This window comes from Hakea prostrata, chromosome 2 (genome assembly GCF_041222555.1).
Source record: "Hakea prostrata isolate BN-2017 chromosome 2, UWA_Hpros_2, whole genome shotgun sequence".
Taxonomy (NCBI): Eukaryota; Viridiplantae; Streptophyta; class Magnoliopsida; order Proteales; family Proteaceae; genus Hakea; species Hakea prostrata.
Window position 1 is genome coordinate 69,488,708 of NC_142601.1, and position 14,028 is coordinate 69,502,735.

The 14,028-nt window shown below is 38.4% G+C and overlaps 3 protein-coding genes across 3 annotated transcripts; 1 reads left to right on the forward strand and 2 right to left on the reverse strand.

Moving 5' to 3' along the window:
- Positions 1–1,476, reverse strand: LOC149026113 (RING/FYVE/PHD zinc finger superfamily protein). Its single transcript, XM_089143249.1, is given in 3 exon segments — positions 1–382; positions 473–673; positions 675–1,476. Coding segments are annotated over 3 exon segments (969 nt in total). The 5' UTR covers positions 1,389–1,476; the 3' UTR covers positions 1–328.
- Positions 1,477–2,604: 1,128 nt separating this feature from the next.
- LOC149026114 (transcription factor GTE12-like) lies at positions 2,605–9,215 on the reverse strand. The gene is made up of 11 exons (XM_089146357.1): positions 8,969–9,215; positions 6,213–7,352; positions 6,022–6,085; positions 5,823–5,939; positions 5,573–5,637; positions 5,401–5,461; positions 5,250–5,306; positions 5,037–5,158; positions 4,867–4,933; positions 3,458–3,579; positions 2,605–3,369 (listed from the first exon to the last, which is right to left on the reverse strand). The coding sequence occupies exons 2-11, from the start codon at positions 7,257–7,259 to the stop codon at positions 3,100–3,102; spliced, it is 1,992 nt and encodes a 663-aa protein (XP_089002483.1). The 5' UTR covers positions 7,260–7,352; positions 8,969–9,215; the 3' UTR covers positions 2,605–3,099.
- A 1,483-nt stretch (positions 9,216–10,698) lies between these two features.
- LOC149026115 (haloacid dehalogenase (HAD) superfamily protein) lies at positions 10,699–13,845 on the forward strand. Its single transcript, XM_089146360.1, has 5 exons — positions 10,699–11,372; positions 11,460–11,537; positions 11,813–11,886; positions 11,959–12,066; positions 13,278–13,845. The coding sequence occupies exons 1-5, from the start codon at positions 10,754–10,756 to the stop codon at positions 13,392–13,394; spliced, it is 996 nt and encodes a 331-aa protein (XP_089002486.1). The 5' UTR covers positions 10,699–10,753; the 3' UTR covers positions 13,395–13,845.
- Positions 13,846–14,028: the final 183 nt, after the last annotated feature.

Below are 14,028 nucleotides of genomic sequence, written 5' to 3' on the forward strand. Positions count from 1 at the left end.
TATTCATCGTCACCCCAAAACTAATCCCAAATTGTGTAATCTTTTCCCCAAATTTACACAGGCCCAATGACAATAGGATAACAATTTTTTAAGCTCATAGACTTTGTGGTTTCAAGTGTAAGCAGTGACTGAAAACAGTAATGATAAAATTTATGAGGGGAAGAAATACCTACTCAAACTAAATACAATGACTGTTACATTAGCTTCCATGACCAACTCTAAACTACAAGAACATATTAATTAGTTACTGATTACATAGCTTCCATCCACAAAAAATGGATGGGAAGATTCACTTGAACTCTGTCAAGCATGTGCTTGCATCTAGGTGTCACTTTCTTTGCTTCTCCCTGGCTAAAATCTTGAACTTTCCACTCTGTTGTTGCTGTAGACAGAAAAATTAGCTACATGAATTCACGTTTCTAGAAAGCCTGAAATATAAGTTAAATAAGCAGAGAGAAAGAAACATAATTACTTTCTTCCATAGCTCTGTGTGAGTCTTGCAGAACCCAGCAACAATGGCGGCACCTTTGCTCCTTCCTTCTGTGTATTCGATACATAGATCCTCGTTTAACCCGCAACCTACGTGAAAGGCCAACGAGCACTTAGGTTCAGAGCATTCAAGGACACATCCACTTGCTGAGCGACATAGATAGCATTTGCCATTCCATCTCCTGCTGAGGAACCTGTGAACAATCAATGCCATCCCTTCCTTCCGGATCTTTAAAGAACACCTCAGGCACCAGAAGAGCACACATTATGTGAGCCCAGCGCCCATCTGTAGTGGGTTTCATGGCTCCTCGTTTAATGGGACATAGACAGCAACAGTGATCTGCATTTTTCTCATCAGCTACAAGCTTTTGAGGAACAGAAGTTTCGCACCTGGCACAGAACCAGTCCCCTTCTGGGATACCTTGAATCAGGGGTTTGCCATAGCAGGTAGCGTGGACCATGAGATCACAGCCATCACAAAAGACGATTGGATCAGAAGGATCTCCGTCGGTACTCACGCAAATGTCGCAGATAATCCCATCATCATCTTCTTCTTCTTCGACGGTGCTTTCGCACTTATCCTGGTTCTCATATTTTGCTGCATTTTCTTCAGATTTAGCAACTACTGTGGATAGTTTCTTCTCCGGAGATGGCTTATATTCGACATTGAGATCGAAAGGGGAACTTGGTTTTTCTGGGCTAAGAGGTTGAAGAGCCCAAACCCTCTTTTTTGCAGGTAAGCAACAAGAAACAGTAGTAGGGGGTAGAATGGAAGGATCAAATGACTCTTTTCTCTTTTTCGCTGGAAGGCGTGATGTTGGATGAGCGCTCTCATCTTCAAGTCGCTGCAGAAGCTTGAATCTCTTTAGAAGGGGCAGATCATGAATCGAACCCTCCATATGTTTTCTTCGCAAGTGCTGGTCGTCGTGCAGAGAGGGAGAAAAGATGGAAGTTCGAGAATTGGGAAGCTTGGAAGAGAGATGAGAAAAAACCCGGTAAGGCGGTAATCGACGAAAAGGGAAAGGAAATACGAACTCCGAGTTTGAATTTGGCGGCATCTTTTGGAGAGAAAAACATGAAACGAATTTTTTGGTGGCAAATGGCACTTATGGCGGGTAGGGTTTATAATTCAAAGCTTCTTAAAATTTTCGGTTGGAAACCTGGATTAGGGCACCCGATGGTCTGATTCCAAAATAATAAAAAAATCGTACTGGCCCAGAAGTGAGTCCCACCTTGATGACCCTACAAAGGATCATGGCCCACTAAAACCTACAGATCCGTAACTCATCGAATTTTTTTTTTTTGGTATTTCTTGTTTCAAGAAATAAAAATATGGGTCCTAATCGATTCATAAAATTGTTTTTGTTTGTGGTATTTTTACAGAATAATTTAAAATTTATGAATACTTCTGCTTCGAGAATCACTTTTGAGCGACACTATAAGTCTGAAACATGCATTGTTGTTGCTGACTTGCTATGCTTATCTTTTTCGAAGCAAAGTTTGATAACTGAATTTATCTAACAATCATTATATTTTGGGCGGCCCGGGGGTCCAACCCCCCCCCGACCAAACTTTGTGCAAGGTTAGATGCCCTTCAGAAAAAAAAAATAAATTAATTTTACCTTTTTTTTTTAAGGGGTTTTAATAAAAAAACAACCTACCCTAAAAAAAACACAACCCCCCCCAAAAAAAAAAAAAAAAAAAAACCCACCCCCTCTTTTTTTTAATTTTTTTTTTTCCCCCCCCCCCCCCCCCCCCCCCCCCCCCCCCCCTTCCTCCCCTTTTTTTCCCCCCCCCCCCCCCCCCCCCCCCCCCCCCCCCCCCCCCCCCCCCCCCCCCTCTTTTGTGGAAACGAACGTAGAAGCCTGGGAAATTCTTGCAAGCTGTAGTTCCACTTTCTCTCCATCCTTTTTGACATGAAACGACAACTATACTGACCACTTCACCCCACAGTTTCTTTCTTCTTTTTTTTTTTTTAATAAAGAAAATAATAAAATGCATTACTTAAAGATAGTTTAAAAGGTAACTTATTATTTGAAAAAGCCCAATGGCAGGACTATTGGAGATAGATACTCTACTATCAGATTCAGTACACACGCCCTTACTTAGAATTTGTAAGGTGGGGATTTAGAGTTACATAACGAGATACAGTTACTTTGCTTCAACCAGAATTTTTCACCAAGAGTAGTGTATGAATTTTCACCCCACATTTTCGATAACGTATTAAAGTACTAATTCCGGACGAAATTCAAATCCAGAACGAGAGGGCTAGCAGAAAATTGCAGACCATATACACTAGTAAAATTTGTACTTTTACCTCATCTGCTCCCCACCACAACTCAATTTTTCCCTTCTCTCTTTAGCTAAGCACTGAAATTTACAGTTTTACATTTGTTGGTCTCATTTATTCTTCTCTCTTTTGCCGAGCACTGTAATCTACAATTTTACATTGAACGGCCCCTAGAAAAATTGTAAGAAAAATAAACGACACCTTTGTTCTCCCCTCAAAAATGAATTATTTACACCTAGTAGCACCTCTCTCACATAAATCTTCAGCAATAATAATGGACCCCTATTAATGTGACAAGCCTTATACATATGGATAAATGTTCATGAACCAATCTCACCCTCCTCCACATCACCATTCAAGACTGTCTCTTCCTCTTCTTCCATATAATCATCCTTCATAAATAACCCTAATCGTTCCAAGGCATTCCCATGGTAACCACCCTCCAATGACCCGAGTATGACATCAAGCTCATCTGCACTGTCACCTCCAAAAGCTTCCATGTCGAGTTGTTTCAGTTTAAAATGCCCACCAAACATCTCAAGGTCTTTCAGAATCTCCTGGTTCTCGTCGATTACAACTGTTTTCTCCATCTGGAAAACATGAACAAAGATATACATTTAAGAAAACCCATCTTCTGTTATAAAAACCAAAATCTAAAAATGACACCATGAGAAATACCTTCTGTAACGCAATCCGTGCAGCTTCTCTTTCCCTCTCTCGTTGTCTTTTCGATTCAGTTTCAGCCCTCATGCGTGAAGCCACTTCAGCTGCTTTAATCTGTTTTTCAAGCCTAGTTTGTTCTGTTGTTCACCATTGCAGGTAAAGCAAGTCAAGAGGAAGAAAAAGGCAAACAGAAGTATATGCAAGCATTTACTAGATCATCTATATTTCCTACGAGCAGTACATGAATATGAGAATCAACACTAGTAAAATTCAAGCAGACAGAAACAGGATAAGCAGGTCACAAAAGCTGTAGTGGCACTGGGCTTCTGTGCACAAAGGTTTTCCTGCATAAATATGCATGCACCATTGAGTGGATTCCCTTCATTTCGAACAGTGAACCTCACCACTTTCAGCAATTAAATCTTGCAATAGACAGGGGTCATGTGCATTTTTCATCGGTCAAATTAGACCCACCATTTATTTAACAATATTGGTCTCCCAACTCCTGATCAAAATTAATCTGCTTGTTATATATGTATACTGTAATGCTTCAGGTTAGAAAGCTGAGTACATGAGAAAATGATGTGGAAAACATATCCACAAAACTTGAACTTCCAACTGAATGAACTGTAGTGTTTCTGAACGGTGAAGGCTAAAATTGTTAGTACACGTACACATCAATATTCTGTTGAATGATATACTTCTGCAGTCTGACATTTATTCTGATCCCCTAGTTTGACAGACTTACAACTATTCTAGCATAACAATAAATCCCATCATTTCTGATCTGGAAATTGCAGGTTTGCTTGTATTCTGATTAATGATTATACCCACTAAAAGGAGAAATCAACCAGCATTTGTCTGATCTGATTATTTGATTTGGTTCTGTATGTTTTATCCCTATCTCTGGAATTGTGACATCTCTGTATGAATTTGTTACTGCTGGTTTATCAACTACATCCCAATACCATATAACTGAGCTTCCATGCGGCAGATGTCTATGACAGCCTGTGAAGGAATTTATAACCACTGAGAAACAAACCTACTGACAAGTAGTAAAGATGAAATCTATTCTGACAGGATCCCATCCTGGTCAGACATGTGCACAAATCAAGACCATATCCATCTAAATTATCCAAGTATGCTATGGCGTATTAGCTCAATGCTCCACACCAAGAATACCTAGCTAAAGCTGGGAAGATAAGAACCACTTTATCCACATCGAGAGCACACCTACATGCTCAATGACCAGGATACTTACCAAGAGGATTTGTGTCTATAGTAAAAACCCAAACCCACCAATACATTTGGACATTTAGGAAGCCTGCCCAGGTCAACAGATAGAACTCCAGACCCTCCACCAATAATTGGAAGAAGAAAAAAAAAGAGAAAAAGAAGAAGAAGAAAGGTTCTAGTGAGATCACCTTCACGCTGCTTCCTTTCCAATCTTTCCCTCTCCTGTTGCATCTTTACTGGATCAGCTTTTTCACCCTGAACAATTCGAGAAGAATAAGAATAGAGAAAGAAGTTGACATCAAAGCCCACAACAAATTGACATATAAATGACTTCGGAAAACATCAGATGATAAGTTACATGTTCTAGGAGTGTCTTGTGTTTTGCTTTCAAGATAGTATCAGCAAAACGGCTCTTCAACATAGCTGCACGAAGAGCCTTGCTTGGGGACATTTTCCCATCACAAAGGGGGTCATCAATCTCTGCATCACGAAGTAGAATCAAACCAACGTAAGAATAAAGAAATCGTGGATGACAATGCAAACAATACCACACAGCCCAACATAAACTAACCTTCTCCAGGGAGAGAAATCAATTGAACAGTTTCTTCATCCACAGTACTTACAGCCCCTAAATATCATGTCCGATAAAATAATAATAGTCAGAAATTAGCTTAAACAAGTCAACAAGCAGACTAATCAAATCTACATCATATTTTTCTCACCATCAGAGTCAGGATCTGACTTGCTCATGTGGGTGTTTACTCCGTCAGATGTCACACAGCCCTAGATTTGAAGGTAAAGCTTGAGTTACAGTTCAATAAATATGCAACCATAAATTTGACCACAAAGAACCAAACACTCAAGCATAGAAGCATAAGAAAATAAGAAACATACTGGGTAGAGTGCGGCATCACAAAGTGCTCGATTATCTCTACCTGATGACCTGTCCGAATCAATATCTGCCAAAGAAAGGGGATGGGGGAAAACAAAACAAAAACAAAAGGAAGGTGAAAAAGATCACTAAATAAAAATCCTGATTTCTAATGCATGTAAATCCTTCATATAAAAAATCCTGATTTCTAATGCCTGTAAATCCTTCATATAATCTTTAATAGAAGTTAAAAGAGGAGAAAGCTTGACTAACCACTCAAGGAAGCCTGGGCTAACTCATTGTGGTCACCATCTGAACTACTTACACAAGCAACAGAGCTCATGTTCAGCTTAGTATTGGCAGTCTCACACAAACGTCTAGTATCATTTGCTGCATCCATTTGACATTTCACCAATTAGTTCATAATCGAGCCATCAAACAGAGAATCAGAGATTACTACAACACATTATACCTTCATTGAATCCTTGCTTTAAAGAGTTGTGCCCACAACTATTTGTCACCCCAACAGACTGCACCTGCAAAAAAGGAAAGTTCACACTTCAAAATATGGAAAAAGATAACAAAAGGGTTATAAGTAGGGAACCATCAGAGGATCAAATAAATGGCACACAATAAAGTTGATGAACCAGTAAAGCTACTTACATTAGCCAATCTTGCATCAAGACAGTTCCTCAGGATTCTGCGAAATTCCCATGCCATCTCATCATCAAAGGCATCAATGTCGATATCAATTCTTTCTTCATTTTGACCAATCAGGCCAAGTTTACGTAGAAAATCAAGGCAGGCAGTAGGAATTTTCCCTTTTGATATTTCCATTATATTCTTCCGCAGCTTCTGCCTTTCTGCATCAGACATGAATTTCCTTGGTATTGGATTTACAGATGAGGCAGATGTTTTGTGACAAGTTTCATTGAGGGCTCTCTTAGGCCTTTTATTGGAAGAGGACTGCTGCCCAATCCTTGTAATTTCACCACTCCATTTAACTTCAAGGGACTTCCATCCCAAATTAAAGATCCTGTTAAGTTCTTTGGCCATAAGATGAACATTATTTGAAGGTGGATTATATAACATGGCATTAGCAAAGGTCAGCCTCACATCAGCTGTGAACTCTTGACTGCTTGAGTACTTCTTCTTCTGCAGTTTCGACTTTATTGTACCCAAGTCCATGGGTTTCGAGATGACAGAGAAATAATCTGGAATACTTAATGCCACTGGATCAACCGGTTGATTGAAAACCCAACCAGCAGGATGATTCATAAGCTTCTCCAGAATGCCAGAACACAGCCGAATCATAGAACTATCCATTTTCCTTTTCTTTCCCACTTGAACATCCAACATTCCTGAAGTTTGTTTATTGGAACAGGGTATAGCAGCTTTCACTTTGGATTCAACTGTTACCATATCATCAGCACAACTTTCTGGTCTTTTGGACAGTTTACCCCTATCCAGTTTTCTCTGCTGCTTAACGGAAGTAATCTGATTGCTTTCAACAACTAACGACTTCTGTTCAGATTCAGATGATTTTTTCTGATGATCTGCTTCAATCCTTTCCGTTGCAGATCTAACATGGGCAAGTTCACTCTTCAACTTCTTCTTCAAGGCTATCTTTTCAGACCCAAACATAGTACACAGCTGAAAGATTTGAAGTGGTGCATCATCAAGATTTATACACCGACCTTCAGAAACCATGACCAAGACAATATGTCATACAAAAACCCCCAGGACTCCTCAGTCATTCCATGTAGAGATCAAAGCCAAGGTAACTACGATAAATTGTCAATCCTGCTTCCCATTGCCAAAAACAACAACAGCATAAGTCAGAAGCACAGGAATAACTAATTAGAATTTTACATTTGCCCCAGAAACAACCAACTTGGTTAAAGGGCAAGAAGCCAATGAGTAAAAATCCCTATGCACCAGATTCAATTCTCATAAGAAATAGAACCAGTAAAAGAACACTTTGCACTGCAATGGAACAGCTAATTACAAACATTAGAGAGAACAACTTGCAACAAGTGGAATATAAAACATCTGATCTCCTATCTATTTAAAATGAAGGAAAAGGAAAACTTTACACTGATAATAGTATTAGTGAAGAAAAGGAATTAGTCATCAACGGTCCCATGAAGTGCAGAAAAAATTCACTTCAGAAACAGAACCAGAGGATGGAAAAGTACCCTTCATTTTGTACGTATTGTAAAATTTGCATTGGAGCCAAATCCCTATACTATAACAGGTATATGGGAATAGGAATCACCAAAATAATAACATTTTCTTCACAGCAACAAACAGGATTATTAATCAATACAATATTTCTACCAAAGTAACAACTTCAGCAATACAATATTTCTACCAAAGTAACAACCTCAGTATGTTGCAGGATTACTAAAGCACATCAGTATGTCTACAAGATTTTTAAAAAGGAAATAGAATGTCAACTAGGAGACTACTAATTAGGTAACAACTTGAACATATCAAAATTAGCCCCATCTTTTTCTGATCTCTCCAATGATTCTCCAAGTTGTTTGCCTCCATGCAAAAAAAAATAAAAAATGAGAAAATTCTCTCATTTTTCTCTTGTGTTGTCTGTTCAACTTTTGTTATTCTGTCATCAAGTATTCACCAATTGGCATTGCATACACCTAGTGCACAATCTGGTTGGACTTCACATTTTCTCCCCCGGGTAAAAAAACCTAGTCTATGATAAAAAATAAAAAATAAAAACCCACCACTTAGAAAACAATTTTTCTTACCAGGAAATTGAAGAACAAATCTATTCCATCGAACCTTTAGTAAACCAGCAAACTAAACCCGAACCCTCTTTCATTATACAGTAGTTTCTTCCCCAATTTGGACATGTTCCATTAAAGAAAAACCCAATAACTAAACTCCGATCCCCTTCCATTACAATATTACATGCTTGCCTCTTCCCTAGTCTGACCATGATCCATCATTGGATAATAACAGTAAACTAAACTCCAGCCACCTCCCATTAAAAAATTTGCTTGTTCCCAATTATGATCATGGGTTTCCTAAAACCCAGTCCGTCGAACCGCGAGCAAACTCCTGTTGTATTCGGAACGAGTTTAGTTTGATATTTAAGTTTCGTATAAATAAACATCGAGTCCTAACCCAACCCATGGATCTTCGAGTCATGATACTCGACTTTAATGTTAACTGTGCGAGATTTGAGAGGGATAACCATGAAAATATTAATTCAGAAACAAGAACCACCGGAAACCCCATATAAGAAAATAGTAACAATGGATAGATCAAAACACAGAAGAGAATACTTAAAAAAACAACCAACAAAAAAAAGGAAACAAAAACAGATAAAAAGCCCGAAAAGTAAACTTCGAACTTCGATTAAGTATTAGGGTTTGAGGACGAGAACTTACCACGACGCGGGATGAACTGAAACTGGAATGATGATTGCTAATAAACAGAAAGAGAGAGGGGCTCCACCCCTCGCTCCTCCTAGCAGGTCGTCAAAACTCTACCGTCGAAGAGCCAGAACAACTGAGCGAAGCAAGACGGAGAAGCATCTAAGAGGGACAAAAACCTTAGCTCCTCAACCAGGGTTTTAGATTTTGTCTATTAACCGAGCAGTGTGACTTAGAGTGTGAGTCCTTGGATACTAGGGTTTTCGCCATCTATATTTTCGCTTTTCACTTTAATCATAAATAAATAAATCTCACCTTAAACTTAATGCGGCGTAGAGTCCACATTAACAGTTAACGGCTGAGAATTCTTCGACACGAAGGTCCCACTCGAAACTAAACATATATAGCACCAAAAAAACGCGTTAAATTTTTAAGGTGAAAAAAAGAAAAAGGACAGCAGGGGTAGGATTATTTTTTTTTTTTGGTAAATATATTTTGGAATCCAAACGTATTCTCTTGTGACTTTCCTCATACATCACGTCGTCACGTTCCGATTAGGATTGGGTTTGCAAATTTTCGGATTTTGAAGTTAGGAGCCGCCTCGCCCACCTGGCATGAGTTGAAATTTGTGAAATTAATAATTCGAGGAGTGGCTCGGTTGGCAAAAAACCAACACTTCCATATATGAGGTCAGAGTTCGAATCCTCTTGGGACTAGGGCGAAGCCCATTTATATATTAATTATATAAAAATTCCTTTAAATATGTAATCATGATGTGCGAAAGCTGACCGGATGAACTGGATGAAACTCCTCCAAAAAAACAAAAGAAACAAAAAAAATTATACAAAGAAAACGTAAGGGTATTATTGTAAATAGACGTACACATGAATAGTGAAATAAAACAAACCACACACACAACAACAACAAAAATGGTGCGAAATCATAACAATATTCATCATTTGATAATTAGAGATATTTAGAAACAGCTTAAAATACCTATGTATTTGTCATGATCTTTAGGAAAATGTTTGATGATATTTTTAAATAATAATAATTACAAAAATAATAAGACCATGTACTTATAAGAAGATACTAACAATTCACTTATAAGTTATCAAATTTGGCAATCACCTTAAAAACAAATAGATTGCTACAATGCTTTTTAATCACATTGTAATTAGGCAACTACGTTGATAAAAAGCTTTTTATCATTCACAAGAAATGTCAAAAACCTTTATTCATAAGTTAAGCGTGATTTTAAAGAGCATTATCACAAAATGTTATGAAATGCATTTTGTGTTATACTAATCTTTATACTTTATTTGTTATTGAAACATGTCCATGATATTTTAGGTTACTAACAAATTTTAATGATTTTCAAATGTTATCACATTTTATGTGCACTATGGTAAATTATTAACAATACATTCACATTATGAAAACACCCAAGTATGTTATAACAATGTCTAATTTCAAGTTACACGTGTTGGGCAAGTATTGCATATGCACGCTGTCGCCAAATCAACTCTCAAGTGATTTGGGTAAATTTTTGTTGGGTTTTTCACTCTAGTTTGCATGTACACGTTGTGCAACTGTTGCCAAATCAACTCTTGAGTGATTTGTGTCAATTGGTGTTGGGATTCTTACCCGAAAAAGATTGTGTTTTCTTCGCATCCCATCCACCGCATGTTTAAGAGGGTAAGGACACCTTTGGTCCATGGATTCGTGGGGAATAATTTGATATAGCCAAAGTGGACTTAAAATACTGTGACTGAATGCCCCAATTAAGTTGGGGAGAAGATGGTCGTGGCAATACAGGCCTTCTCTGTCGCACCGTTTAGGCCCTTGCCCAGCCATCTACGACTCAGCCTAAGAAACACCAAAATCAACTCCAGAACCAGAACGTGCATCACAACGATTAGATGTCATAGCAGCCGACGAGCGGAGAAAGAGAAGAAGAAAATCAAGAACGATAGCAACTGCAAGACCATACAATTAGAAGACATACACTCCGTCGTTGGTGGCTCGGGCACTGAGAGTAAGTGCCGAAAGAGCCAGAAGCAAGAACAAGAACGACAAAGAAAGGATCAAAGAAGCGTTAGTGGCATTTCATCGAACATGTGGTGGCGAAACTTGAAGGCGACGTTGGGGCAGAATTTCAATCTCGAAGGGATCATATCTTCGGCTTTGGTGGTTACCAGAGACCGCCATTTGGCCATTCCGCATATTTCCGTGCCGGACATTAGTTGGATTGATTGGGTCGAGCTGGAACGGAGGGGTTTCAGGGGCGTTATTTTTGATAAAGACAATACCCTCACTGCGCCTTATTCTCTTGCTCTGTGGCCTCCTCTAAGTACTTCTTTGGAAAGTTGCAGATCTGTCTTTGATGAAAATATCGCCATTTTCAGTAACTCTGCTGGTAAGTTGGTAACACCTCCTCTGTTCTCGATTCAATTCATTATTTTAGTGTCGGAGCAGACTTATCATGTCTATTTTCAATTATTAGGGCTACACCAGTATGATGTTGACGGTTCGAAAGCAGCAGCAATTGAGAAGTCCCTCGGGATTCGCGTCTTGAGGCATGGCAAGTTTTCTTTTCTCTCTGTTTTTCCACTGTCAGTGTGCGTTGCTATTGGTTTCTTTCCTTCATTCCCCTAATCTGATCAAGAACAATAGCAAAGGGAAAATGGAAGCATGAGAACACAAATAGAATCCATCCAGTGGCTTGTGGAATTGGAGAAACCTTCTATATGTAATGATGACAATGAGTTGAAATTGTTTTTAGTTGCTAAATACATTTTTTGGCCGTGGTTTCTTCATTTTGAATTTTCATTATTAATTCTTTAGATTAAACTATAGGGGCCAAGAAGCCGGCTGGAACAGCTGAAGAGATTGAAAGGGACTTTGGCTATGATTCGTCCCTTCTTGTCATGGTAGAACTCTTCCTCTTGAAAGAATGGTTTGTTTTGGTTACTTTGTTCCTTATGCTTCGTATTATATCCCAGGTGGGTGATCGCCATTTCACAGATATTGTTTATGGAAATCGAAACGGATTCTTGACTATTCTAACAGATCCAATTAGTTTATCTGCAGAGCCATTCATTGTTAAGCAGGTTGGTAGTAAACCCTTATCCATATCTTCTTGTCTATTACTTTTATCCTTGCTATGGTATTCTTTATGTTGAATGCCAATGTTTGGTTTTAAATTTGGAATATATTGTTGGCTGGAAGTGAAAACTAGGATGAATTGTATATGTTTCATCAGTTCAACCCTATTTGACTACCAGACTGCCAGATGAATTTGTCTCCTCTCTTTCTTGTTTGAGCCCTAGCTGTGGCTTCAATATATTGTAGCATCAATTTTTTCTTTCATATGCATTGTGAGTGTTCTAGTTCCCTGTCACATTCCTGTACTTTGGCATACTATGAAAGATTTTGTTCGAATCTTGCCATTTGAGGGTTAATCCATGGTAATACTTCTGGTTTTACAGATGATGTTTTCAATTTTGTTGCCTTAGGTTGTGCTGATGTGACAATGTTGTTAGATTATTTGGTTAAATAGATTTTGTAGAATTCCCTGCAACATTAGGAGCAATATCTAGGGTTTTCTTTTTCTCGTCTGTATTCAAAATGGATCCGCAGATAACTCTAGTATTGAGATATGGGGTTTGGCCAGGTTATGGACTTATGCCCTTAAACTGATTGTTATGATAGATCATGAACTTCGTTTCCTTCCATTCTGGTCAATTTCTAGTAATGATTAAGATCCAATATTCTTTAGTGAGGCACAAAATTTTTCTTCCTGTTGTTCATGCTTTAATTTCTTCTGGAAGTTTTGAGCTTTAGATGTTACAAGTTCTATCCATTTTATATTATTGAGATTATAGCAGTACTAGAGAATAACTTTTCCCAGTCTTTCTGAAATTTGTCTCAATTAACTCATGGGAGGGACGAATCCTGCTAGTTGCAATCTTTGTCTGGTTGCTTTTGATTGTTGATAAAATTCATAGAAGAGAACATTTGGGATAGACCATAACCAGTATTTTCAATCATCTTTCTTAATGTATCGCTGCTACTAATATTCTCACCAGAGCTTGGGTTTCTTCCTGTGCTGCGTTCCACAACCAGTGGAAGAAGGAAACAAAAGACTATTATTACCACATATGTTCAAGTTTTTGAATGACAAGTTGCCCCGACAAATAAGTTCTGTTGGTCAATTTAAAAAGATAGTCTACTCAAAAATTGTCTTTCTTGTCTTTCATCAATAATTGTTATTGCATACATTGCATTCAAACACCACCTAACCACATGAGAGGTTTTCCAGGTCCGTAAAATGGAAAGTTTCCTTGTGAACTACTGGTGCAGGAGAGGTTTGAAGCCAACAGACCACCATCTCATGCGACAAGCGAAGGAATGTGTGAGAGACCCAGCAATCGTTTGACAACATATTCTTTGTGATGGAAAAATCAATGATGTTTGGGTAGCTCACGCACACAAACACACATTCCATCAGCAGATGCGCACGTGTGCAAGTATTCATTGGTACAGTGAAGAGGATCACCTGTTAGTGTGTCTGCTCCAAAGCCTATATAGGGACACATTAGGAAGACCGAATTCTTCAGAGTTAGATGTAAAGATATACATGTGTTTTCAATACTTTTATACCCTGATTTCCTCCAAAATATCATGTAAAATTTCATCTGGTCATGGGTATGGATGTGTTGAGACTTGATCGTTGGGAATTAATGTAAAAATTGATTCAAAATTAGATGCAGAAGAAAACAGACAATTCATTCCCTTTCTGAATGGAGTATCAAGCATGAAAATATTAGTAGGAATATGATTAAGCGATTGGAAAACAGACTACAGAAAGGGGGACTCAGCAGTGCTTATTAATTTTGGGGAGGAAATTGTCCCATCTATGAGGTCACCGTTCTAGAAAAGAAGGGAAAACATTTTCAGAGAAAACATATGAATTTCAACAACTCGAGGCCCCAACACCATGGAAGAAGCTTGAAATTCTATAATGCACTAGAAAATGGACGTTGGTAATATTCGTGCTTCACTAGGCCAAT